Source organism: Tauraco erythrolophus, chromosome 1, assembly GCF_009769465.1.
Source record: "Tauraco erythrolophus isolate bTauEry1 chromosome 1, bTauEry1.pri, whole genome shotgun sequence".
In the NCBI taxonomy this organism is placed as follows: domain Eukaryota; kingdom Metazoa; phylum Chordata; class Aves; order Musophagiformes; family Musophagidae; genus Tauraco; species Tauraco erythrolophus.
The window spans coordinates 47,926,905-47,953,171 of NC_141465.1; the positions used below are offsets into that span (position 1 = coordinate 47,926,905).

The 26,267-nt window shown below is 35.6% G+C and overlaps 1 protein-coding gene across 1 annotated transcript in view; it reads left to right on the forward strand.

The window, feature by feature from the left end:
* Positions 1 to 26,267, forward strand: part of RPS6KA3 (ribosomal protein S6 kinase A3) — an 86,251-nt gene that overhangs the window by 43,337 nt on the left and 16,647 nt on the right. Inside the window, 18 exon segments of the mRNA XM_086615496.1 lie at positions 195 to 275; positions 3,949 to 4,029; positions 5,030 to 5,071; positions 5,074 to 5,108; positions 8,162 to 8,192; positions 8,195 to 8,267; positions 10,603 to 10,640; positions 11,018 to 11,104; positions 11,107 to 11,159; positions 18,237 to 18,333; positions 18,615 to 18,664; positions 18,666 to 18,680; positions 18,783 to 18,810; positions 18,813 to 18,884; positions 19,563 to 19,687; positions 21,705 to 21,744; positions 21,747 to 21,829; positions 23,613 to 23,702. Coding sequence (XP_086471622.1) covers positions 195 to 275; positions 3,949 to 4,029; positions 5,030 to 5,071; positions 5,074 to 5,108; positions 8,162 to 8,192; positions 8,195 to 8,267; positions 10,603 to 10,640; positions 11,018 to 11,104; positions 11,107 to 11,159; positions 18,237 to 18,333; positions 18,615 to 18,664; positions 18,666 to 18,680; positions 18,783 to 18,810; positions 18,813 to 18,884; positions 19,563 to 19,687; positions 21,705 to 21,744; positions 21,747 to 21,829; positions 23,613 to 23,702 — 1,121 coding nt within the window.

Genomic DNA, 26,267 nt, shown 5'->3' on the forward strand with positions numbered 1-26,267 from the left:
GGAAAAAATGCAAGGAAATTTTTGTTTGACTGTCCAGAATTTAAAACTGTCGAAGAACCTAATAATAATATTGGGAGGAATAATAGTGTGGAGTTTCATTTGAAATAATACTGACTACTTGAATTTTATACCAAAGTATATTGATCTGACTTGCCTTTATTTCTCTTAATAACTCTTTTTAATTTTCAATACAGGTCTTTCTTGTCAAAAAATCTCAGGATCAGATGCTAGGCAGCTTTATGCAATGAAGGTATTGAAAAAGGCCACCTTGAAAGGTAAGCACTGTTTGGGGTGAGGAGGAGGGGGAGAGGAATCCGGGACGTTATACCAAAATTTAATCTTTACACATATACTGTTGTACAGATTGTATCTTACAACTTTCTTCTATCAAACAGCAAGTAGCAGAATACACTTTCTTGCATTGTAAACCCAGAAAGATTAAGTAAACAAAGTACTATATTGGTAGTTATAAGGGAAAGTAGGTTCCTTTCCATGCAATGTTTGTTAGGTGTTGGTAGTTTAATAGAGTAGTTGTATTACATCTGCCTTCTGAGCTGTTATTTGAAACTTAATATCCTCTCTTTTTCCGTTTGCTGTGTATCACCAAGGATACAGTTAGTGCCTTTTGCTCGGTTTATAATTAGGTCATGATATTTAAAAGTGCATTATATCAGCTTATTTGTTCCAAAAGTTCTAAGCAAAGGAGTTTAAGTCTTTCTTTGAAACAGAAGTATACAGTACATTTTCCCCAAATTTTTGGCACTTGTTCTGAATGTAGGATATACTTGATAAAATCTTAAGTTAATAATCTAAGTTACTTGAGAAAAAATGGCTTGTAAATTGTCTTGTTTCTTGGATGGTTTTTGTCTTGAATGGTATCAGTAACAAAATAAATTCAAGTCTGAACAACCTCAGTTCTGTCCTGGAGAATTCCATAAGAAAAAAGAAATAATGTATTTTTCACTGTAGATTATTAACCAGAATGTATATTTGTTGCTTTATGCTATTGTTTAATAGTTCTGCCTATTTGTAGTTCTTCTAACTCATGGCTGCACTGAAATTGCCATGATAATTTTGGGATATTTCCAATAACCTGTAGTACATCACATATGTTATTGATTATATTGATTTGCAATTTTAACATACAGTTTCATCTGAAAATATTCATAGAATGATGGAGGGAACAAAAACTTATACTGAATTTTGAACTTCTGCTAAAACGTTGAGCCTGAAATTTTTCTGCTTAAGATCTAGTGCTGAATATCTCTCTCTCAAATCTCATTATATATCACTTTCACTAAGAACTATTACAGAGAGTGTGTTTTTGAAGTTTCCTATGTTTTGATTCCTCTCTGTTTTCTGGCACATGTTATTATTTACTTCCTATTTTTCTGAAATTGATTTCCACTTGTTTAAAGTACTTGATATCCTCAATAGCCTTTCATTCCCCAGCCTGTTAATAGCTCAGAACTGGAGTCAAGAGTCATGCAGCAGTTGCTTTTTTAAGGCGTTAGAGGACTTCTCTCCATCACCTTTTGATTGTGGTTTAACCTTAAGTGTAAAAATTACAGTGCAAGCTGTGGATCTAGTTTTGCCTACAGATGACAGAGACTGATAAATACTGAAATTGGAAGCTTGGCTTTTGGTTGGAAAAGACGACTCATTGAGGCATTAAGAATTCAAGGATGCGAAAGGCTTGAGCAGAAAAGTGACACAAGCAGGAGGACACTTTGTATCTGAATTTTCAGATGATTTTGAGTGTCTTTTGGTTCAGATACATGTTTTAGGAAGAGCGGAGATGCAAGCAAACGAAGGCTACTGCTGAAATCTTAACATTAAATTAACCTACTAATTCTTTTTTTCCATAATTGCAATGTTTTTTGAGATCTAATATTGTAACTTTAAATAATACGCTGTATTACTTGATTTGTCTAAGGTTCTGTAACTCTTTCAAATCTATTTCATAAAGTTATTTTTGTGTTCTAAAATTAAAGATAAAAATGCCCTTTAGGACCACTTCATAATCAAAGGTGGTGTGCACGATTCACAAATCATATTTAGAGGTAGTATTTTCACAGGAATGCAACTATATTAGCCAGAACATGTTGATGTAACTATACAGTCTGACCTTTTAATGTTTAGAGCAAATCTGAGATTATACCCATACAACTTTGTTTAGTGCAGAGCCTAGTTTATTAATACACTGGGATAGAAGATATCGTCTTTCAGTGCCCCTTTATGATGGTGAGAGAGAGAAACAGCACCAGATCATTGCTAGAGTAGGAAAAATCAGTACTTCCAGCAGTACACATTTGGAAACTATGGTCAGCAAAAGTCAGATTTTAAGTCAAATTATGGCTAATACTGATGTCTGAAATGAGCTCAATTCCTAATACTTTTTTTTGGTTGCAGTTTTGTAAATCTGGTCTTCCTCTAGCTTTTCAGATATAAGGCTTGCTATCTGTGTAGTTGTTGCATAGCTATAGACACTTAAAAGTCTTTTGAATTTTTCTCTCAACTGAATCTGCCTAAAAGAAGACTATTCTGAATTTCAGTTTTGTAATTCAGATGAGCCCTTGGAACAGTGAAATCACGTAACTGTCTTGAGACATTTTCATTACTTTAGATGTAAAGCTCAAAATTCAAATGTGATTTTGCTCTGTTCTGCAAGGAGTTGGAAACTTGATAGTTTTATTCATTCATGAAAAGGTATCTATGTAACTGTATTTCACAAGTACCTATATTTAAGTCCTGTTTCTAGGAAAATATAGCTGAACTTCTAAAAGACCCTTTTGCTTCTAGCCTTTCTTCCCTGCCTTATTATGTGTTAGTGTCTGAGAACTCTGGCTTGATAGCTGTACAAGAAATGCCAGCAACTTAAACTTTGGACTGGACTTCATTGCTCTGGGGTGCTTCCTTCAAGAATTTGTAACATTTGGGAAAAGGGCAGTAACAAAACATAGAATAAAGGAAAGAAAGAGAAAGGCAACATCTTAAACTACTGTAGCAAACTTTGCTAGCTGTCATCAGTAAGAGTTTTGAATTTTATCTGTGTCCTGGCAGACTTGGAGCTTCTGATGGGAACGAGGCACTGACTGGAGTGGCAGGGGAGTTGCCTAGGACAGCTGAAGTAGGTGCCGTGCTCAGCTGACTGTCCTGCCTGTCTTCATGGATTGCCAGCCCTGTATGCGGGGCATCTGCACGTGGTCCTCAGTTAGTTTAACCTGTAGTGGCAGATACGTGCACCATTCTGAGCCACCACGGTGGGACAGCACAGGTAGCTTGAGCAGTACCTGCTTCTGATGTCCAGTATACTGCTCCATGCACACTTTTACTCTCAGTAAACCTTATTAAAATCAAAAAGATTCTCTGAAATACACACTACATTGAATGTATGTTCTTTTTATTTTAAGTTGATAATAAAGGAAACAAAAAAAAAAAAAAATTCCTTTCCAAATTGTGGAGGCACTTAGTATCTTAATAGTGCAGGTTATTTGAATGAGTTAAACCAATATAAGCATCTTCATGATAGCGTCATGTTTCTAAGTTTGTTTTGCTGTGATTTAGCTCTCCCTACTTTTCAACAGTGGAGAAAATGGCTGTGCTTTCTATACATAGCTGTGGCAGTTTTGCTCTACTGTTTAAGAAGCTAACTAAGTATAGGCCAGATTGAAGAGTGGTTATGTTTTCTCTTGTTCTTTTGTTAAGTTTATTTACCAGGGTCAGATTTTGCCAATAGCGGAAACTGAAACAAATTTAAATGCATAAAGAGATCTATCAGAAAACCCTGCGCTGTGAAATAAATTCTCTCTTGTCTCTTCTGTGTATAGTGACCTGCAGACGATTGTAGTACTTCACCTTGTACCCCATGGTATATCAGGAAACGTAGGAGAAATACTGATTCACAATGTAAATTTTTTTTTAAATCTTGCATATGTTCTGTTGTAGTTCGAGATAGAGTTCGGACAAAAATGGAACGTGACATCCTAGTAGAAGTTAACCATCCATTCATTGTCAAGTTACATTATGGTGAGTTGCAGAAAAATTGATTTTTAGATCATAAAAGTGAGTGCTTGTCAAGATAGTACCTAATATTTGCTTTGTGGTTCAGAGAATCATAGGAAATTAGTGTGCTATCTAAATCCTGACCGTGCAAAGACTTGCTGTGTAGTAATTCTCATGCAAAGTAAGCATATGGCTAACTTCATGCATCGTATTAAAGCTTTATGGGACTGAGAGTCTTGTAGTCCTTTGCTTTATTAAAAAGCAATTATCTATTTATGTCTAGCCATTCTTTTCCAAAACCTCTTATGTTTTGTATATGTCATTCACTTATTTAAAATTATTTCTTATCCTTACTTTATTTACACTATAGAAAACAAATGTAATGGCATTATTTTTAAGTTAGATCAAAATCGGTGGGAATATGCCTTTCAATTTTAATAGTATGGACAGCCATAAAAAACTGTTCATGTGGAGAAAGGGAGGAAATCAGTACTCTTAACATGTCATGCAGAAATAAACTGAAAAAATTTTCTTTTGTTCATTTTTTCAGTTTGTGTTTTTTCTTCTAGATCCATTTTTTCTTATAGTTCAAACCTCAGATCTCTATCACTCTCTGATGTGGCTTAAATAATGTAACTTTCACTATTTTACTTGTCACTCTTGCAAACTAGATGAGACCTCCGTGTTAAGCTGAGTTTCCAGAGGTTTTAGAATATGTGCAGTAGTTACTAATTTGCCCTTGTAAATCTAGACTTTTTCTTTCCAAAATCTGGAATGAAATGCTGACTAACCTAAGTATAGCTTATTTTTTTATTGATGACTTGCTTTGCATTCACATGGCATGAGAGTTACTTGGTGCATGATAAAGGCACAGTTACTTAATTAATTTAAATAAATTTTTCCATAAAGCAAAAAGAAGAACAATTAATTTGATAATGAAAATAAGGGTGAATTATTTGGTGGTATTCTTCTGATCATGGGTAAAACTAAATGATGTTTAATTTTTTTCAATTTATCTTTTCAGCTTTTCAAACAGAAGGGAAGCTATATCTTATTTTGGATTTTCTCAGGGAGGAGACTTGTTTACACGTTTATCCAAAGAGGTAAACTTTTTAATTTGAAAATTGCGTGTTGATAAAGTTTGACTATAAATTGCCTATATTAGGAAAGTTTCCTTTTTAATTTAGTTTTCATTGAATGACATTTTGAATTATTTTTTTTTAAACAGTTAGGTTTTTTGTTTGCTTGGGTTTTTTGCACAAAGTAGTCACTTCATGAAAATGCTGTTGGTAATTTACATTGTTTCTGAAAAAAAGGCATAGACAAACAGTCTGTGCTGCTTTTTACACCTTGCAAAATTTTCTTCTTCTAATTGTTACTGTGTTTAAAGATGAGTCTTAAAGCATGGATTTATGTAAAGTAGTTGGACTCAGATTAGCTGATTTGTGTCTGGGTTTAATATCCACAATTTAGTGTCAGATTTTTTTTAATGATTGCATAAACATAACCGGAATATGGAGAAAGCTGAGGTACTCAATGACTTTTTTGCCTCAGTCTTCACTGACATGTGCTCTGGCTGTACCGCCCAAGTTGCAGAAGGCCAAGGCAGGGACTGGGAGAATGAAGAACCGCCCACTGTAGAAGATCAGGTTCGAGACCATCTAAGGAACCTGAAGGTGCACAAGTCCATGGGACCTGATGAGATGCATCCGCGGGTCCCGAGGGAACTGTCAGATAAAGTTGCCAAGCTGCTCTCCATCAAATTTGAGAAGTCATGGCAGTCCAGTGAAATTTCCACTAACTGCCAAAGGGGAATCGTAGCCTCCATTTTATAAAGGGAAAAAGGAAGACCAGGGAACTACACTCCAGTCAGTCTCACCTCTGCGCCTGGCAAGATCATGGAGCAGATTCTCTTGGCAACTGTGCTAAGACACATGGAAGAAAAGGAGGTGATTGGTGACAGCCAGCATGGCTTACTAAGAGTAAATTGTGCCTTACAAATTTGGTGGCCTTCTATGATGGGGTTACAGCATTGGTGGATAAGGGAAGAGCAACTGACACCGTCTACCTGGACTTGTCCAAAGCATTGACACTGTCTCGCACTGAATTGGGAGAGACATGGATCTGATTGATGGACCACTTAGTGGCTGATGACACCAACTGTGTGGTGTGGTCAACATACTGGAGGGAAGGGATTCCATCCAGAGGGACCTTGACAGGCTTGAGAGGTGGGCCTGTGAGAACTAATGAAGTTCAACAAGGCCAAGTGCAAGGTCCTGCACATGGATTGGGGCAGTCCCAAGCACAAATACAGAATGGGCGGTGAATGGATTGACAGCAGCCTAAGGAGAAGGACTTGGGGGACCACCTGTTTCAAGTTGCTTATTTTAGTTTGTTTTGCCACAGATAAGTAGAAAGGTACTCTAAAATTGAGATATTTTTTCTTAAAATCCGTAGTTCTTTCTTCATTCCCAAGAAAGAATGTATATTGCTTTCCTACTGATGACTTTTTCGTCTTAAGCCACTCAAATTTTAAAAGATTTAATATGGTTAGATAAGAAATGTTCATTATAGGTACATGAATCTAAGCCAAGTGTTCATAACTAATGGTGTAAAATGTGTATGTTGAGTGCAATTGTCAGCCTCATATCAATTCATGTGATTTTAAAATAGATGAATTGCAGCCTAAAAGTTCCTGCTTTTCCCCCTTTGACTACCAAAGGAAAAGTGACTAATTCAGAGCTAGATGTCTACACTGCAGATGTTTAAGACTAGGAGAGATGAACTCCATGCAATGTTTTTTAAGAACATAATGTGAGTGTATTATCATCCTTATGGGATCTTTCATTATTCAGGATTTTAAATGTTTCTTATAGAGATTTCCCTTCTTGAATGTGCCTGTACTAAATATTGGCTCTTTTGTAGAAGTAACACCACCAACAATCTTTTGTACAAACTTTGATATCACCTTCTCATTTTAAACTACTAAGGGGAAAATATGTAGTATTCTGCATGTGTAACACTTACTTAAAATAATGTTCATCTGTGCTCACCGTTGCCGTTTTTTCCAGGTCCAGATGAAGCATCTACAGATATTAGTCTTAAATTCTTAAAAACAAAACAACAAACAAACAAAAAAAAACACACAAACAAACAAAAAACCCCAAAAACAAACCCACAAATTGAGATACAATTAAATTTTCAGAGAATTTAGAAAAAGATGATTTGATTCTAATGTTTTCTGTTAGTGGATCACAACAGTTGTTGATACAATTGGGACAATATCTTCATTTCATTGAATATAAACAGTATTTAGTTTATCTTACTAATATATAATAAAAATAGAATCATAGAATGGTTTGGAGTTAGAAAGGACCTTAAAGATCATCTAGTTCCAACCCCCCTGCCGCAGGCAGGGACACCTTCCACTAGACCAGGTTGCTCAAAGCCTCATCCAACCTGGGCTTGAACACCTCCAGGGATGGGGCATCCACAGCTTCTCTGGGCAACCTGTTCCAGTGTTTCACCACTCTCATTGTAAAAAAATTAGTTCCTTAGATGTAATCTGGATCTAAATCTACCCTCTTTCAGTTTCAAGCCATTGCCCTTTGTCCTGTCACTAGAAATGTGGAATTGCTGTCCGAGGCCTTACCTGTGATCTTACATAGGCTGTTTCCTTAGTGCGTTCTTTGATCTACCTCTTCTGCGGCTGCATCTCAGGCTACGTCTTGAGGTTTTTACCATCACTGTCACTTCTTTCTCATAGTGCTTAGAGACAATCTGCTCAGAAACAAGATGCGTTTGCTTTTCTTCTCTCTGACTTTATAGATGAAATTCAGGCATTTAGACTTCAGTCCGTTTGTTGTCTAGAAATGAAGTGGTCACATCCAATAAAGTAGTAGTCACATTCTTTAAACGTTTCCCAAAGTTTTTCAGTCCCACTACAATGTGTGTGTCTGTTCTTGAACAATCACATAATCTCAGTTTTGCAGTTTTCAAGTATGTACTGTGAAATAGTGTTGATTATAAAATGCTGGGTTTTGTCTAGCCAAGAAATTTGATTTCTAAGAGTTTGTATAGAAATGAAATCGAGTGTTATGAAGAACCGTTCTGTACATGTAAAATACATGTAAAATACATTGTTTTGCATTTTCAGGTGATGTTCACAGAAGACGATGTTAAATTTTACCTGCAGAATTAGCCCTTGCTTTAGACCATCTACATAGTCTTGGAATAATATACCGGGACCTAAAACCAGAGAAGTAAGACACCTCTGCAGCAAATGCAGTGTATTAATTTGATTTGTATAGCATTTCTACCTACGTGCTTCTCTTTCCAGCTTTTAAACTTCAGTAATTTCTTTATAAACTGAACAGGGAGGGAGGTGGGGGAAGCTTGTGGGCTATTTTAATTAAAAAGATTGGATTTCATTTCTACTTGAACATGAGCATCTAGTTTCAGAGTGATATGCCAAGTATTATAATCCATGTTACTTTAAGTAAAGAGTATACTGCAATGTTCCTACCTTTCATTTTCCAGGTGTTTTAGAGTGTACAATGGAGAAAAGGTCTTCTCAGCCTTTTTTTTGTCATTGTTGTAGAATTTCTGGACTAGAGATAAACTTAGAACAAATGTTACAAAATACAAAGTTGCAGTTCAATGTTGTGTCGTTGCATTTGAAAGCCTAACAGCAAACATTTTTCCAACTCTGATTTTTAAATCCACTGCAGTAAGAGCAGAATAGAGTTTACATTTTAAAGTAAAATATGAGAATAGTAAGTCACACGCTGTATTTAACATATTGACAATCACATAATTACACTGCAAAAATAAGCTTGCCAGTTACAATTCTGGTATGATGTTGTGTCTCAATGTGTTAGTCATCTGTGCTTCATTCAAATGACTGAATTCTGTCTCCTGTTTGTCTTGCCTCCAGTAATTTTTTTAGTTTTAGAAGACGTAAAGAAGAAAATGTCAGTGCTATCATCTGAAACGTTTGAGCCTTTCAGATATAAATATATGCTGTAGCGTTACACTCTACCCAGAGAGGAATCTAAGTGACAATATAATGCGTGTATCTCCTCTGTTGTGCTTAATTAGATAGTTAACATACTCTGCCTCACTGCAAGGAAATCTATATTAACTCTGAAGTCCTGATGTCCTTTGGTGACCCCACTTTTCTGTTATGGCTATATGGAGAACCTGAAAAGTCTGTGTGAGATAACTGTCTCGTGTAAAATCCTAGTGGAAAAGAGCAAAAATGAGTAACAAGTATCACAGAACCTGGCTGTTACGTGGAGCTTCCATTAAGATAGCTTGTTCTTTTGTGCATCTCCTGGAAAAAAGACACAGATTTAAAAATCTTTAGCCCTGACTGACAAGAGGGAAAGATTCTTGGGCAAATCAGATATTTGGAGACTTTTGGCATGGGGTTGCACTTGCAAATGAACAGGGAATTAATTATTTTTGAACTTCGAGAGTGTTCTGTTAACTATTCTGAAGTGAGGAAAAATAAGCTGAACAAGTGGAAAAACATTTTAGAAGGCAAAGCAAGAGAACTGCAGTTATTTTGCTAACATTTACTTCCAAGAGGAAAAGAACGAAATAGTAGTTGTTAGAAGACTAAATAGCTACAGCCTCAAACAGACTTTTTAAAAAAAAAAAATTGAAATTATATGTGTCTCTACCTATTGAAAAGCCTTGGTTTTAAGACTGGGATTTATCTGATTAAAAAACCTTGCCAGTTATCAAGCTATGGATGAGTAACTCTCACAGGCTGTATCTATACTGTGGGGCTGTTGCCCACCATGGAAACTGCAAGGAGGAAAAGGGAAGGACCAGGGGAATGATCAAGTCATGTGTACCTGGGTCATGTCTCATCCCCAGGATGAAACGCTGCTCCCTATAGGAGAAGCTGAAGGAACTAAGTCCACTGTGTAGGTGATGTTATAGATCCCAGTTCTTGAATACTTTGCATGCTTTGAATTGCCATTATATTCAGTGCTGGTTAAGGATAGTTGGCATCTCAGAGAAGCATGACCTTTTTTGTGATTGAAATGAACAGACAGAAGCACAAGTCCTGCTCTAAGTGTAGGGCCCATGGGTTGTGTCCTTTGGTACAACGCAAGAATATTTGTTACTTGATGTTATTTGAAGTGCTCAATACGCTTTGAAACAGTAATTGCAAGTGAATAACTATTTGTATGCATATGCAAACATACATTGTGTTAACAGGTCTTGCTCAGTTTAAGAGAAATAGAACTATATCTCTATTTTTAACAATTGTCGTAATGACACACGCTGCAGATGGCCAAAACTGAAAATTCAAGATAAATGTTACTACTGAATTTAATTTACTGTGCTGAATTTAACCAAATAGTTAGTTAAAACTGATACACTGATTATGTTTCAAATTTAAAAAGAAAAGAAGAGTTGAAGGAAAATAAATTTATCTTCTATACATCTTATACATGTTCAATTTTGCTTATCTTTGTGTATGCTGTTATGTTTATTCTTAAACAGTGTCAGTACCTTGTCTGAAACAACAGTTAAAAGATATTTCAATTAGTTTATCTTATTCTTTTTATTGTTTTTTAGCATCCTGCTTGATGAGGAAGGACATATCAAATTGACAGGTGAATAAAGGGAAATTGCAACACCTGGATCTTTTCTGTTCATAATAAAATCTTTGCATTTCCTTTTTTTGGTGAAGTAATATGGTAAAGTAAGTAACTTTAACTGGTAGATACTTTTGCTGTGGAGCAAATAGTGTAATTAATTTGAAATAAATGAAATATATGAGGATATAAATAAGATACCTGCTTGCAAGTGTATCTGATGTTATGGACCTGTGATAATGCAACGAAGGGAGGAGAATTCTGTAGTTCCCATATGTGTATTTGAGTGTATATACAAGTGATATAAGCATCACATTTCACGTTATGGTGGAAGTATTAACCTCACATGAGTGATTAAAAAAAAAAAAACTTAGAACTATTATTTTTTCTTCCAGATTTTGGCTTAAGTAAGGAGTCAATTGATCACGAAAAAAAAGCCTACTCTTTCTGTGGAACAGTGGAATACATGGCACCAGAAGTGGTTATAGACGAGGCCATACACAAAGTGCAGACTGGTGGTCTTTTGGTGTTTTAATGGTAGGTTTCTGGTAAATGTAAATAATGGCAAACTGTGCTTTGCAAGGTTTGGTGAAACAAATGAAACATTAACTGTAAGGTGAGCTTTAATGAATTCTAACTACTAAAAAAGTCTAAATTATAGAATTAATAACAACACCATAGAGTTTGGGTCAAGAACATGGAGGTTTCATGTCAACACCAACAGTATGCTATATTTTTTATTGTTGAATTGAAATACTGTTCATCTATTGTAGTTTGAATGTTACAGAGACTAATAGGAATACTAAAGTATACAGGAAAAATATTGTCTCTTCCAAGACAAGGAAGACATTTAAATCCAAATTTTAAGTTTTAATTTATTCTCAAGTGGAAAAAAAAAAGTGATAACTTTCTAATTATTCTCCAGTGTAATTACAACTTAGTGGAATAATGACAGCTGTTGCTTTTACTCATCAAAATAATCTAATGACACTGAGCTGATAGGGATATAGTTGCTCAGTGCTTGTGGTGTCCTGCAAGGAGTTAACATGTGAAGCTGCAGGGTTGGGGAAATGATGTGTGTATCAAATATGGCTTTGGAAAAGAAAAATAGATCATGATTGATATTTTAGAAACACTGAATAGCTTTTAATATTTACAATCTTTGCATTTTTGACATACAAGATTAAATAATTATATTTTTTAAAAGAATTGATTTTTTTCTTACTGCTTCTGCTACATATGACTGTAACAGTACAACTAACGTGTGTGCTTTGTAGTACAAGAAGGACGTTTGTGTCTGAAAATAAGTCATCCTATCACCTTTAATCATCTAGAATGCTGTTGTGATCTGAAAACTGACTATGTAAAAGTAGCACCTGATACTAAACTCTCTCCAGACAGACAAGCACGCACACCCCTCTCACAAATGCACATTTTATCCGTAAGAACACAGTCATTTAAAAGATAGTTACAGTGTAGTTGCAGAATATTTGTTATTGACAATGCCAACATAGTTAAACTTCTGGCTTTACCTATAAAGCCGAAAAACACATCTTTTGTGCTTATATAGTGCATATGTTAAAATTGAAAAGTGCTGAAAGATGTTAGACGTGACTGGTGTAGCTTTCACAGTCTAAGTGCGTTGCATTTTAAACACTTTGGCTTCTACTTTGAAGACAAGAATATGACCTTAAGAAGCAAGTTCTCTAAATTAGTATATGGAATACCACACAGTTTTCGCTGAGATATTTTTGTTACTTGCCTTCTAGTTTGCATGGTAATTTTCATAGACAATCTGTATGTATCCACTCTTAAATGATTCTTAGTTAGAATCTATGTTGATTGAGAATTCAAGTGGTTGTTGGTGTGATATGAGTATGCAGTATCTAGATGGAACAGAAGTTATAGCATAGAAATGGAGACTAGAAAGATATCTCAATTCTCAACAAATCATTTGGCCTCTTTTCTGCTGCTGGACACTGAGTATGTTTAAACCATCCTTGAGAAGTATATTCCAATTTGGTCCTTTAAATATAACAGTTACTGTTTTAAGGCATGCCAGACATCTAAAAATATTCATTTAATGTTCTCAGAAGCATTATGTGTTTGTTGAGGTACTCTCCTGCTGAAATTGAAGGTAACAACTAGGGAAGACCACGTTGGCTTATTCTTAAAGTACTATTGGCCTGTTGATGTTGGAATAGAGTATTTTGGGAGGAGGCAAAGAACACGTATGCTGAGTTGTTAATACAAGTGTGAATGCTTGCAACAAATAGGAGCTTGCTAAGAAACTTTTTATTTCAAGCAAGTGTAAGCAAAACGTGCAGCACTACAAATTTACCTTTTAAATTTTTTTTTTGCAAGTGCAGTTGTGAAGCTCAATCTAAACTATAAACAAAACAAAAGGTGATTTTTTTTTTTTCTTTTTATGGTTGTGGCTTATGCCTCTCTCATCTTCCTGACAATTGTCCTTAAGTGTTAAAGTATTGTTTTTTCATGTTGGGCATTGGATTAAATGTAAAATTTAATATAAGTATATATGTAAAGATAATATTTAGAGTAAAAAGTATCTAGCAGTAGTGAAGATTCTGGCAGCTTTATTCTCTGAATACTTTATAGGGTAGTAAGAAATTTAAATTCTTATTTTAATAAAAAGGGGTTTTAAAGAATGCTGTTAGTGCAGTTTCACTCACTTATTGCAGATCTAAATATACTTCCATACACATTATTCACTCCAGTTATCAGTGTACGGTTTTAATGCTTAGAAAGCTGATGTTTGAGTCTTACCAAGAAAGAGAGGAATAAAGGATACCTTGTGTCAAGGATGACTTAGTTTGTATAAACGTTCAGAGGGTTTCCTTTATATTATTTAATTTTGATAGCTTTAAGTGTATGCTATTATATTTCATTAAACTAAATTGTTTTGCAATTCTTAAACCCAAAATCAGAATTTCTGCCTCAGAGCGTTGGCAACTGTGACTGCTGCCAGACTGCTTCAGCACCTGACTTAGATCTGATATCCCTGCAGTGTACTGCAGCCCAATGGAAGTGCCTTTATATTTATCTATTTTACTCAGTCACTTTCAGAACAAATCAGTAGTTTTAACAGTGTCTGTTGCCTACTACCAGCACTGTAGAACATGCATGCACATACTGTGTAGCTCTTATGTGTTCCTTCAGGCTTTATTTCCACTGTATGCATACAGTAACCACCTTTCATTGTGCATGTGTTTGTCAATCAACTGACTTTTTTCCTCTTTCTAATGAAGGCTATGTACATGCCAATCTTGAAAATTTTGACCTTTTAAATTATCTCTGCATGAGGAGAAATCATCACTAACTTTTGAAAGGGGAGTCTTTTTCCCTACCTCCCACCCTCTTGAAAACTAAAATAGCAGTTGTATAGATGAAGTCCTTCCAAGAATAAACTTTTTAGCAGAAATGCAACACAGAATATAATAGTCTAAATTGTTCAGATAAAAGCATGTAAAGCAAGGTATCAATATAGGAAAATATTTCGCATCTTTAAAAATTGCAAAGGCTGCTTGATGTCATAGTAGTTTAAATTGTACAATGAGAAATTGTTTTGCACAGACTTGGTTGTTAACATGCATGAATTTTGGAAGGTTAAGATGCTAAGTAGTTTTGTCAAATTAGAGTTTGTGTCCAGTAATGTGAATTGATGAAAAAAGGTTTGTACTCTATACGTTTGAAATGCTCACTGGACTCTACTTTTTCCAAGGGAAAATACAGAAAACGAAACCATGAACTATGGATTCGCAAAGTGAAGTGACACTCTTAATTTATATATCTCATGCAGGTATTCTACAGGATGCCCTCCGGCTGCCAAATATCTAATTTCTACTCTTCCCGTCATTTCCCAAGGTAACTGGTGAAGTCCTCACTCGCCTATTCCATACATTAATTCCCTTTGCTCCTATCTAATTAACCTTTCGATTCCTTCCCCATGACCAGGTACAAAGAATTTCATAGCAGTTCTTTAATCTGTAATAATAACTTCTCTCAATCATATGATCCTTCCCATCTTATTTCCATAATATTTTTAACTTTCTTATCTTTTTGATAATCTGTGCATTTTTTCTGTTCTTTTAGTTGGTTTTTTTTTTTTTGAGAAAGTATTTTCTCTCCTTACCCTTCTCTATCTTACCAGCTCCTCACCCCACTTCTTTATATTCCTGGTTCTGCCAACAACTTGCTTCCTGACCCTTCCCCTATTTGTTAAAGTGCATCCTCCCTTATGTAATCTCCTATGACCATGCCCAAGCTCAAATTTCCCCTTTGCTATTTCCCATATAGATTTGCATTAGCTGTATTGTGGAAATTGCTTTCCTTCATGCATTAACATTCTCAGGTTTGCTGATGAAGGCCTGCTTTTTTTTTTCCTTGCTGATCCCCTACATATTCATCTGAACTGATACAAGCTGTGACATAACTGTCCCACTTTTGGGACTGTAGCCTAATGCTGTGCAAACAGTTCTGTTTCTTCATATCATAGTTTCACTTCTCTGTTTCCAGCCATTTGTCGGTATATCGTTTTTTTTCCCATGGAAGCTCATAAGACTATTTAATTTTCTCATTCGTTTTCTGCTTTGTTGTTTATCATTGTTCTTGGTTCCGTTCCCACTTACCTACTATATATCGAAGCCAGCATTTCTTTTGCACCAACAGCCTGTTTTGAAAATATGACATTCTTTCATATTTTTTCTGACGTAATTAGAATGTGAAAACCACTAGAAAACAAAAACTCATTCGTTTCATTGCCTTGCTTTCATATGCATACATGTTATGTTATTCTTTGCCCTTGTTTTTCTTCCTCATCTTACATTTGCAAATGTATTTAGTGGTGCTAATCTCTTCTGCTGCCTCACACCATGCCAGTTCAAATCTTCATGTTGTGATTATTGAATGTCTTTAACTAAAAGGTTCTATCTATTCACAGCAAGTGTAAACTCTTTCTGACCACATCCTATTTACAAGAAGCTAGTTTGAGATAGTTCTGCTGCACTCTCACTTATTTCAGGAGCCTGCTTTTTTTTTCCCAGCCGGTCTTGCAAGTCATATTCTTCCTCTTCTCTTCTGTCCTCTACATGTGACTTCACTCTGTTCCTCAACAGTCGTTGCACTGTTGCTAACAAAAATCTTCTGTATTCAGCTGCCATGTAGAATATCCTCCTTGCATCTCCCCAATTAATTGACATTCATAACTACCTTTGGATTTCATCTGAGCATGTATCTCTAATTCCCTTTCCAATTTTTTTCTTTTCTCACCTTCTAGTCTTTGTTATTAGTCTGAGAGCGCTGCACAAAAAATGTGGTATGAAATAAAGAAATTTTACCTCTGTTTTAAATGTTCTGTACGCTTATGATTATTACATACGTATGAATTTATTTTGCTGTTGGTAGTATGAACAGCTGAAAAACAGAGGATATTTTAAAGTCTTTTCTGATAAGTTCGCATTTTTGTCTGGCCCCATAAGAATGGCAGTACGTTTTCTTTTTATTTTCTGTTTACTAGTAAATGTACTATATCTTTCCTTAAATTTTTTGTAAAACTATTTTATGAATAGGTATGCATATGAATTCGTATTTTCATAGTGTATCATTTAAGATATATTGTTTTTCTTACCTTCTGTTCCTGAAAATCCACAGAAAATGTATTCTTCCTACAACACATCTTTTCCTGGGCTCTTTATTTCTCACAATATTGCAAAGACCAGATTTTGTTTATTCTTGTGTGTTTTACTTAAAACTTAGAAACTCTGCAATTTGAAGAAATCATAGTTTGCAGCAATAAAGTTAACTTTTTAAAGCATCTTTTCTCCTTTACTGAAGAAGTATGCCTTCATATAAAATTTTGTCTTCATCCATCAGGAATGTCAGAAAAAAATTGCTGTCACTCATGTAGTTGAATAACCTAGGACCTCTGAGGACCTGGCGATTGCCTTTTCTGCTGTGTCATGTGGCCAGTAAAGGATTTTGTGAAAAGTGCTCCTTCATGATGGAAAGAGTGCAATGACAGTCTTAATCTCTGTGGTTTGCAAAAGGACCTTCAATTCACTCCACTGTGGACTGGTCCTCTAGAATTTCTTCTACATATTCTGTTTCAGTTCATTGAGTCAATTCTCTGTAAGATTAATTGCAGTTATGTTGTTGGCCTGGTTTTAGAATTTTCTAAGCAGTTGACCTGTCATGCTGAACCTCCAGGGCTGCATCCTACTGTTGGAGCTGTTTTGGATTGTAGTAGGACAAAGATTTCCACCCACTCCAGCACAGTCCTATCGTATTTATTTGGCTGTTCTCTGTTCTTCAGTAACATTGTAAATGATACCATTGCGCTTCTGCAGACAATGTGTTCCTTGCTTCCTTCTTACAGTGTGGCTCTCTTATACTTTGCTGTGAGCAGAAATGACATCAAGTGAACATGCAGTGAAATCTCTACGTATAAAGTGCACGAGTAAGAATTCAGCTGCTAGTGGTGCACGGCAATCAGGGAAGCATTGGATGGCCCACTGCCCATTCCTCCGCTCAATTGGTGGTCTGATCTGCCTGTAGGATGTTACTGAAGAGCCTAAAGAAGGCCAAGTTTTTCAAACTTCCTCGCACTTGGCCCTGTTGTTTTTAATGCAGAAAGGAATGGAAAATTTAGTAGATTCAATTATTAGAGTAATGACAACATGTATGCACTTGCTGAAGTGACACAGAGGTGGCCATCTATGAATAGCTGGAACACAAGGCAAGTTGTGTCTTCTGCTTGAAGCACAGAGAAAGCTTGTGTCATGGATTGTTATGGAAAAAAAAAAAACAAGCTACAGGTTGAATGAGACATGGAAGGGAGGGAATTGTCCATCCTTTCCATTAATCATGGTCATAAGAAAAAGTGGGACCTAGTAACAGTGACAGGATAGAGGCTCAACCTTAAATGGGGAGGAGAAAAATATGATGAGAATTACGAAACAAAATTAAATGACAGAACTACAAAACTTAAATTCAAGACTGGCAAGTTGGAAAGTAATATTTGAAATGGATTGGAGAGAAGCAAAAAGAAAGAAAGGAGGGAGTGATATTTTTCTCCTTTTTTTTTTAAACCTGCTAATCTTGCCAGACCTGTCCTACCTTAATTCAATTTCTATCTTCTAGCTTAGATTTCCTGTTGTTTTGCTTGAGTGTTCTTGGTGTGCATTATATTGTGGTAGTTTTCTTACCACTTTTAAAATGTTTATCTTACTATCAAATGGATTTGCTTGTTTGATGTCATTTGGTAATAACTGAACTTAAAAGTGGATCAAAACATATTACAAAAATTTTACAAGTTTGTAAACTATTATCCTATACCTATCTTTTCTACATTTTTCACCACTTCTTCCTCTACTAAAGTTCCTGAGTCATTACTAAAAATATTATACTACTTGAAACAGAAAAAAGGAAATTACCGGTTTACATGACTGACAGCACTTTTGCTCTGTTTCTGATTTCTGAAGGCAATTTCTCAGTGATGCTATTTTGTTTGATGTGGATTTGTTGAATGACAAAGGACAGAGGGAATGCAGAGTTAATTCGTAAGTAAATATGTTTGTATGCTATTAATTATTTTTGTTCTATAGGGCCAAGCTTGGAATGCCTCAATTCTTGAGTCCTGAAGCACAGAGTCTTCTGCGAATGCTCTTCAAAAGAAACCCAGCAAACAGATTAGGTAAAGCGTTTAGCAAAATATTTTAAATTTGATGATAATAATGTTGATAACATCAATGATCATTAAACTGACAAAATAAGTTTACAGTTTCTTGTGTAAAATAGGCTTTGAAGTAAGAACATAGTTTGCCTGTTTGCTCTTCTAATGATCAACAAAATATTATTATTTCTGTTATTTGTACATCTAAAATTAATGCAGAAGAAATAAGAAATATTATTTTGCTAGTCATTCTTTTGACCAAGAAGAAAATAATTCACAGATGTTTTTCCTCCTTATAAAAGGAGCAGGTCCAGATGGAGTTGAAGAAATTAAGAGGCATGCATTTTTTTTCTAAAATAGATTGGAATGTGAGTATCTAATTAAAAAATCAATTCAGTAAATTTCTTAGTTAAATGTTTGGTGGTGCCATCCAACTTTTTAATTCACTCTGGCCTATGCCTTCTCTTCAGAAATTGTACAGGAGAGAAATTCATCCCCCTTTAAACCTGCAACTGGCAGACCTGAAGATACGTTTTATTTTGACCCTGAGTTTACAGCAAAAACTCCAAAAGGTAAAAAGAGAAGAATTAAACAATTTACATATTCAAAAATCAGAAGCATCATTCCTGTTCAGCTTATGTAAAGTGTCTTGTTGGGTTGAATGCTCACAGGTGAGCTGGGCTGAATGCTCACAGACAAGTATTCCATAGTTCATAAAAGATTATCCGTGTCTGTGTCTCTTTAAAGGCTGTATTCTATGGCTTCATTTAATTCATGATAGTGACTACATCCTATGTATATGTAGAAACTTAGTCATGTCAGACTTGAGTGGCAAAGTTGCTGTTTCAGAGCAATCTGTCTCTCCATAGTTTTACACTGATCTATTCAAAACGTGATAGAAGTTTTTGTCTTTACATATTTGGGGTGTTAGCAAATTTGAGTGCTTCTCCTCCATAAATATAACATGGATATGCTCCTATATGTAAATATTTTCTGCAAAGTGCTGGTTTTTGTATAATAAAATATTGTCTGAGAGTAATATGATCTTTGTTGTTATCAGTTGTGTTTCTAGATGGTATATGCAAAACTATTCAGTAATTATTTGTATTTTGGTCCTCAGAAACAATTTCTGCAAGTTCCAATTTCTGTGGACTTTATAGAGTAAAGCTGTCGTTTACTCTTCAAAGTAGGCATGATCTCATCTCTACATTTTAAAAACTCTTCTTCTAAGTAGATCATGTGTTTTTCAGATTCACCTGGTATCCCACCTAGTGCTAATGCACATCAGCTTTTTCGAGGATTTAGTTTTGTAGCTATTGCATCAGATGATGAGAGCCAAGCAATGCAGACAGTTGGAGTGCATTCAATTGTCCAGGTGAGTATATCTACTTTAAAAAAAAACAAGTCAATAAAGCAGTATTGCTGTCTCTTGATGGAGGGATTGTTTCCTCCTTCTCAAAATGAAGTACCATGACAAAGTCATTATCACCTTCATCCAAGAAAAGTAAAGACAGATTATTTTACCCAGACAAAACCTCTGAAGGTGCAGAACCTGTTTAATTACTGAGCAGCCACAGGTGTGAATAAGCATCAACCCTTAAATGAAAACATTTTACCATCTGTACTGTAAAACTCTCTCATATCAAGCCATGATTATAAGGTGAAGGGGAATAACAGACATCTTGGTCTTTTTCCTCTGTGCATGAAAAGATCAGTTGATTCCTACAGTGCAGTTGGAGGCACTGGAGTACAACTGTGATTTGTATCTGGATGTTTTGGACTGCTGTGTATTTTGGAACCCATGACCCAGGACATATTCCATCCCTCCCGAGCTGCTTTAAGTTAATATGCTGATCTGTGATATTTTCTGACCAATTTCAGTGTGTCGTATAAGTCAATGTTACAGCAAGCACACAAGCTTTGGCTTCCTAGCAGTGTTAGGATGACTCCACTAGTCTCCCTTATTAATAATCGTGAGAGTGTTACTTTTAATAGCCTAATGCAGTTGTTGTTCTTATGTCCTCTATTACTGCCATGACTGCTTATTTTGGACAACAAAGCTTTGCTTAGGTACAATTTTTGTGTGAGACAAGAAAGGTGGACCTCGTGCTTGAATGGGGGAGAGGCATGCCTTGCCTCCGTATGAGACTGAGGTCATTCTAAAAGCATGCTTCAGCATGGAAGAGTTTGCAACCAGCAGGGGGAAAAAAAGCAGATGCATGTACAGGAAAGAAAACTAGAAGACCTGTGCACAAATTGTATTTCTACCTCCTCTTTTTGCTTCTAATAATTCTAATTACTGAGGAAGACTGAGTCATGAAAACCAACTGGTGATCTAAATTGTGTTGAAAACTTCTTTCTAGTGTATAGGTAGGAATAGAAAGGTACGCTGTATGATGTGGTTATTTATGTATTCACTGCAAGGACACTTTTCAAATATCTGAAGAAAAAAATTAAAAACCAGTCTATTCAGAACATAAATAGCTTTTTTATTTCTTTAATCCTCTTATTATTTCTCGAATAGTCGTAACATGCTTGTTTGTACACATTACCTGTTTCATGTATAATAAACCATTAAATTTCAAGGAGATTTAGATCCCTTTTTGTTCTAAAGAAGCTGTCTGATATAGTATATGGGTCAGAATGACTTCTGATCCTGAAGTCTTACTAAAAGTTTCTGCAAGCTTTTCTGTGCGCCTTCTTCCCCACATAGTTTGTGGATGAGGTTCTTTCTCTTTGTATATGGTTTCCTTCTCTCGTAAAAGTCTGTTTCTCTGCTGCCTTTCCTCTGTGCCCCTCAACCACTTCCTCACTCCTATTTCCTCTTTTCTGTGCTGCAGGATACCCAGATGGTTTCCTGCAAATGCTTTGCATCCTTTGCACAAACCCCTTATACTAGAAACACCATTTCCTTTCCTTACAAGAGTGAACATTTTTCTGTCTTTCAGCTCGTTATTTCTGTGAAAGGATTTCTGACTGCCATTCCATGCAATTTCCAGTTAATCTGATTCTCTTCAGCATGTCTGCGTTTTCCAGCTGGCATTCGTCTATTCGGATAATAGAAACAGTGATGCTTTAGTTTTTTACCAGGGTTTTTACCAGTTTGTCTTCTCATGTTCTTTGTTTTGGAGATTCTATCTTTAAATTAATAAATCAGTAACCAGAAACATCATGTTGTGAGTTTCTAAAAGACAGTGTGCATTATTTACAGTGTGTCTCATACATAATTTATCTCATACTAATATCAAACAGAAGGTAGTGGCTTTTTAGACCACCTTGACCTAGTAGAGCCATCAGTTTAAAATCTGAAGCAAATCAGTAGGAATTAAAAAAAAATATAATGTCAGCTATATATTTAGAATATTCATTAATTGATCATGTTATTTTGGTAGCAGTTGCACAGGAACAGCATTCAGTTTACTGATGGATATGAAGTAAGGAAGATATCGGAGTTGGGTCTTACTCTATCTGCAAGAGATGTATTCATAAAGTTTCAAACATGGAATATGCTGTAAAGGTAATTACTTATAAAACACACCAACTGTTTTTCAGGTTTTAGCATCATAGACAGTGGTCATCGTTAATTTATTTGTCATAAAGAACGCAGCAAATTAAGACAAATTTTTTTAGTGCAAAAAGATTTTAGATGCAAACATGAATTATACTAATCAACTAATAGAATATTTACTGGCAGATATTTATATAGAATTGCTATGGGTTTTGTTATCTATATGCTGGTTTGGGTGGTGAAAAACAATCTTCAGTCTTTGAAACACCTATGTAATTACAGTAAAACTGATGGGAGTTAAATGACTGCTTCTAGAAGGAAATGTACTATGAAAAGCTTACATTACTTTCCATCACTTTTTTAAAAAATGCAAGTGATTACTTTCATTTAAACATACTTATATACAGGGGCTTTGCTTCAAAGTAGATTCATAAATAGTCAGATAGCTAGGAGTTCGTAACAGTGCTTAAGTCTGGTATACCTTCCAGAATAAACTTCAACTCTTTTGTCTTTGCTTGCTGGTTTTTAACAAGGTTTATAATGTTGCTTTATGTTATTCTATTGGGTGTTCTAGCACTTCTTTGAAGGCATTAAATTCTTAGTAGAATTCCCAAAGTGAAATGATAAGTTTATCTTTTTGTCTTACTGTATAACGCTAGGGAGCTGAATGGTTACTGTGAAAGCAGGAGTATAGATTAGCAGGCTTTAACAGGATGAGGGGGTGTGAAGATTTAAATCCTGTATTGTGAAGCTATTTTCTGTTTGAATTGTTGAACAGTTTACTTCTCAAATGTGTAAAATGCAAAGATACATTGTGTTTTGTTGTATCCTTGTACACAGATTGTCTACTGGAAACCATTTTCAATTTGGTAGTTACGTACTTGTCATTATTCTGGTTCTGGACAGGAACAGATTTGACTTCTGTGCTTACAATTTGAAGTAATTTCTTGAAACTGGAAGAAAGTACTGGCATTGCTGTTAATATTCTAAGCTGTAACACTTATTGCGAGGATTGCCTCACTTTTCTGCTGCCTCTGTTGTGGCTTTTTTTTACCTCAAGGAATCATGAAAAAAGAATAAGGTGATCAGTGTCCAATGTGTTAGGATGGTGCTGGTAGCAGGTAAGGGTTTTAGGATGCCAAGAGAAAGGAGGAGTCAGTCAGAGATGGAGAAGACATTAGAGGAAATTCTGCAGTTCAAAAGAAGAGGAAAAAAAAAAGAATAGAATACATTTTAAGTAGGGAAAAATAATGTTTTGCTTGTTTGCATAGGGAGAACTTCAGAGCCTACTAGCAAGCCTCCAGAGATTCAAATGAACTTTCATAATGGAATGCTTGCCTGAATTAACTCAGAGAAATTTTTCCTTTTTCTTATTTTGATTCCCTTATTCTCCTGCTTTGTCTTTGCTGCACTAAATATTTGTTTGAGATTAGCTTTGTGAAAATGAGTTCATTAGCATGGTCAAACCAGTATATCATGTCAGAGAGGAACTTCCTATTTTATTAACTGAAGTCTTATCTACTAAACAGCCTTGCATTATTATCACAGCTTGAGGGATCAGATTGCTTATCCTCCAGAATTGTTTTCAACTGGGAGACTTTTCCGTGTTTTTCGAACTTTTTTACTTTGACTTGCTGTTCCAATTTAACAGACTTTGATTTGGTTATAATCCATGTCCTTTATCAACAACAATAAATACTGCTTATCTGTTCATGCTAGTAAGCACACCAAACTGTTATGCTATATAATATCACAAAAAGAATTATGCCTATGTGTCTGTTTACTCTTATAGATCATTGACAAGAGTAAAAGAGATCCAACAGAGGAGATTGAAATCTTACTGCGCTATGGACAGCATCCAAATATTATTACCCTGAAAGATGTAAGTAGTGTGTTAAAGACATCCTTTAAAGTGTTATAATTGCATATCACTTTCTAATTTGAGAGGTGATAAACAACGTGGTTTAGATTTATGTTACTGTTTTTGAGTATTTAAAAATAAAACAATGTCCTAATGCAATTTATTCAACAATATCCACTTTTTTACTGAGATGTCTCATTGTCATCTTTTAAAGATGCTCATATTTGATACAACGTAATCCTGCTAAGCAGTCAAATAACTCAAGAGAAACGTGGTCAGCAGGTCAAGAGAGGTGATTCTCCCCCTCTAGTCTGCTCTTGTGAGACCCCACCTTGAATACTGTGTCCAGTTCTGGTGTCCCCACCATAAGAGAGACATAGATTTGTTGGAGCGTGTTCAGAGGAGGGCCACAAAGATGATCCAGGGGCTGGAGCACCTCTGCTACGAGGACAGGTTGCGGGAGCTGGGATTGTTCAGCCTTGAAAAGAGAAGACTTCTGGGGGACCTAATAGCTGCCTTCCAATACCTGAAGGGAACCTACAGGAAGGCTGGGGAGGGACTTTTTACAAGAGTGTCCACTGATAGGACAAGGGGAAATGGGTTTAAGTTGAAGGAGAACAGATTTATATTAGATCTTAGGGAGAAATTCTTCAGTACGAGGGTGGTAAGACTTTGGAATAAATTGTCCAGAGAGGTTGTGGATGCCCCCTCTTTGGAGGTGTTCAAGGCCAGGTTGGACGGAGCCTTGAGTAGCCTGGTCTAGTTGAGAGGCATCCCTGCCCATGACAGGGAGGTTGGATTAGATGATCTCTGAAGTCCCTTCCAGCCTATGCCATTCTGTGATTCTATGATCCTTCATAAATCTAGAACAGGAATAATTCATTTAATGTTGGCTGTATTTTCAAAGGAACAAGCAAGTTTTTTGGTTGCTTGGTTAACTTCAAATTTACCTTTGCTTTCATTAGTCAAAAGCAATTTTCAAGTGCATTATTACATTACTGAGGACTCACTGTTTGAGATAACACAATACCCAAAGTGATTTTCATGGAGAGTAAGGAGTTACTGAGTAGTGGACAAAATCTTTTCATATCCACAGTCATCACTTTTCTTTACCTAGTGTCTTTATCTGGAAGATTATCTAGCTATCTTTTTCTTCTATTATTTGCTCTGACCATGGAAACACTTTGACCGTAAAAAGCAAAGCATAGCATAGGTTGGGAGGTAGAGTTTTTCATAGTGAACAGTAGACACTGATGATCTAACAGGAAAAGAAAATTTGCTTTCTCTCCTTGATTATGCATTAAAGAGGATTAAAAATTAAAAAGGCAGATGCTTAATGACTTTCTTAGTCTGCAGGAAAGTATTCTAGTGCCCAAAACCAAACCTCAAGCAAACAGCTAACCATTTACAGGAAGCTGAGGTCAGCTGGAGGGAGATTCTCAGTCATTTTGAAGTCATTAAAACAGTAGCTTATAAATACTATGGAGGTGACTACTAGAGACTCTGCCCAAAGGTGATCACCTTCTATAATCTGTCTTCACTTCATGAATATGGTGTAATTTGGCCCTTTCTTGGGAGAACAAAATAAGGTCAGATATACAAGGGAGCCCACTATGGCGCTTACCTTATTGCAAGCTAGATAGCATAAATACAAGCCCACTTCTGTTTGTTCTGCTTCATCTGGTTGGACAACAAAGCTACCTGAAAGCAACTGTGCTAACACAGAATCTACATCAACATTCAGGTTACTTTTAGTGCTGCGCATGCTTATGTGTTACTTTAATTCATAAAAGAGGTTATGTAATTGAAGCAGGAAAACAAACATACGGAATGTGAGTGCTTACCTGAACTTAAGCATTATGGATGTTTTTCACTGAGAGCAGAGAAACACAGGCAGCCGTGAAAAGTTGCCACATATGCTGTACCATTCTACTTCGTAATTAATTCATCATCATAATCAGTCATCTTTCAGTAGAAGCCATCTTTTCATTCACACCAACAGTAATATACACATAACAAAAGAAGACTACAAAAAAAGTCTTAAGTCCACAGAGGAAGAGAAGCTAGTAGGCTATAATTCTCATTTCTACTTCACATCAATTCTTCAAGCCCAATTAATGGAAGTATGTCCAATGTAAGGAAAGAGGTATAAGATTCATATTTATTAGAAACTTGTATAATTTCCATTACTGTAAAAATTTAACATTGTTTTAAGTTTTCATTGTCCTAATACAGATGCGTGGGGTGGATTGCTTGCATATCCCACAATATAGTGGTGTGTTATTACAGCTTTCACCAGAAAGAATAAGGAGTACTTGGCCTTCAGGCCTCAAACTAATCAAGGGCACCATGTATTATTATACAAATCAAACTTAATGTTGATTTGACAACATTTTTCATTCAATTTCAAAAAAAAAAAAAAGTTTCTATTTTTAAATGTCAGGATAAAACTGTTCAGCATTAAATGCATGTCTCTGGAATTTTTATTCTGCAAGAAATAATTTCTTTGTTTTCTTGTATTTCAAGAACAAATGCAGTAATTGCATTTAGCTTAGGATGGAAATTTTTATTCTTTCATGGCCTTTT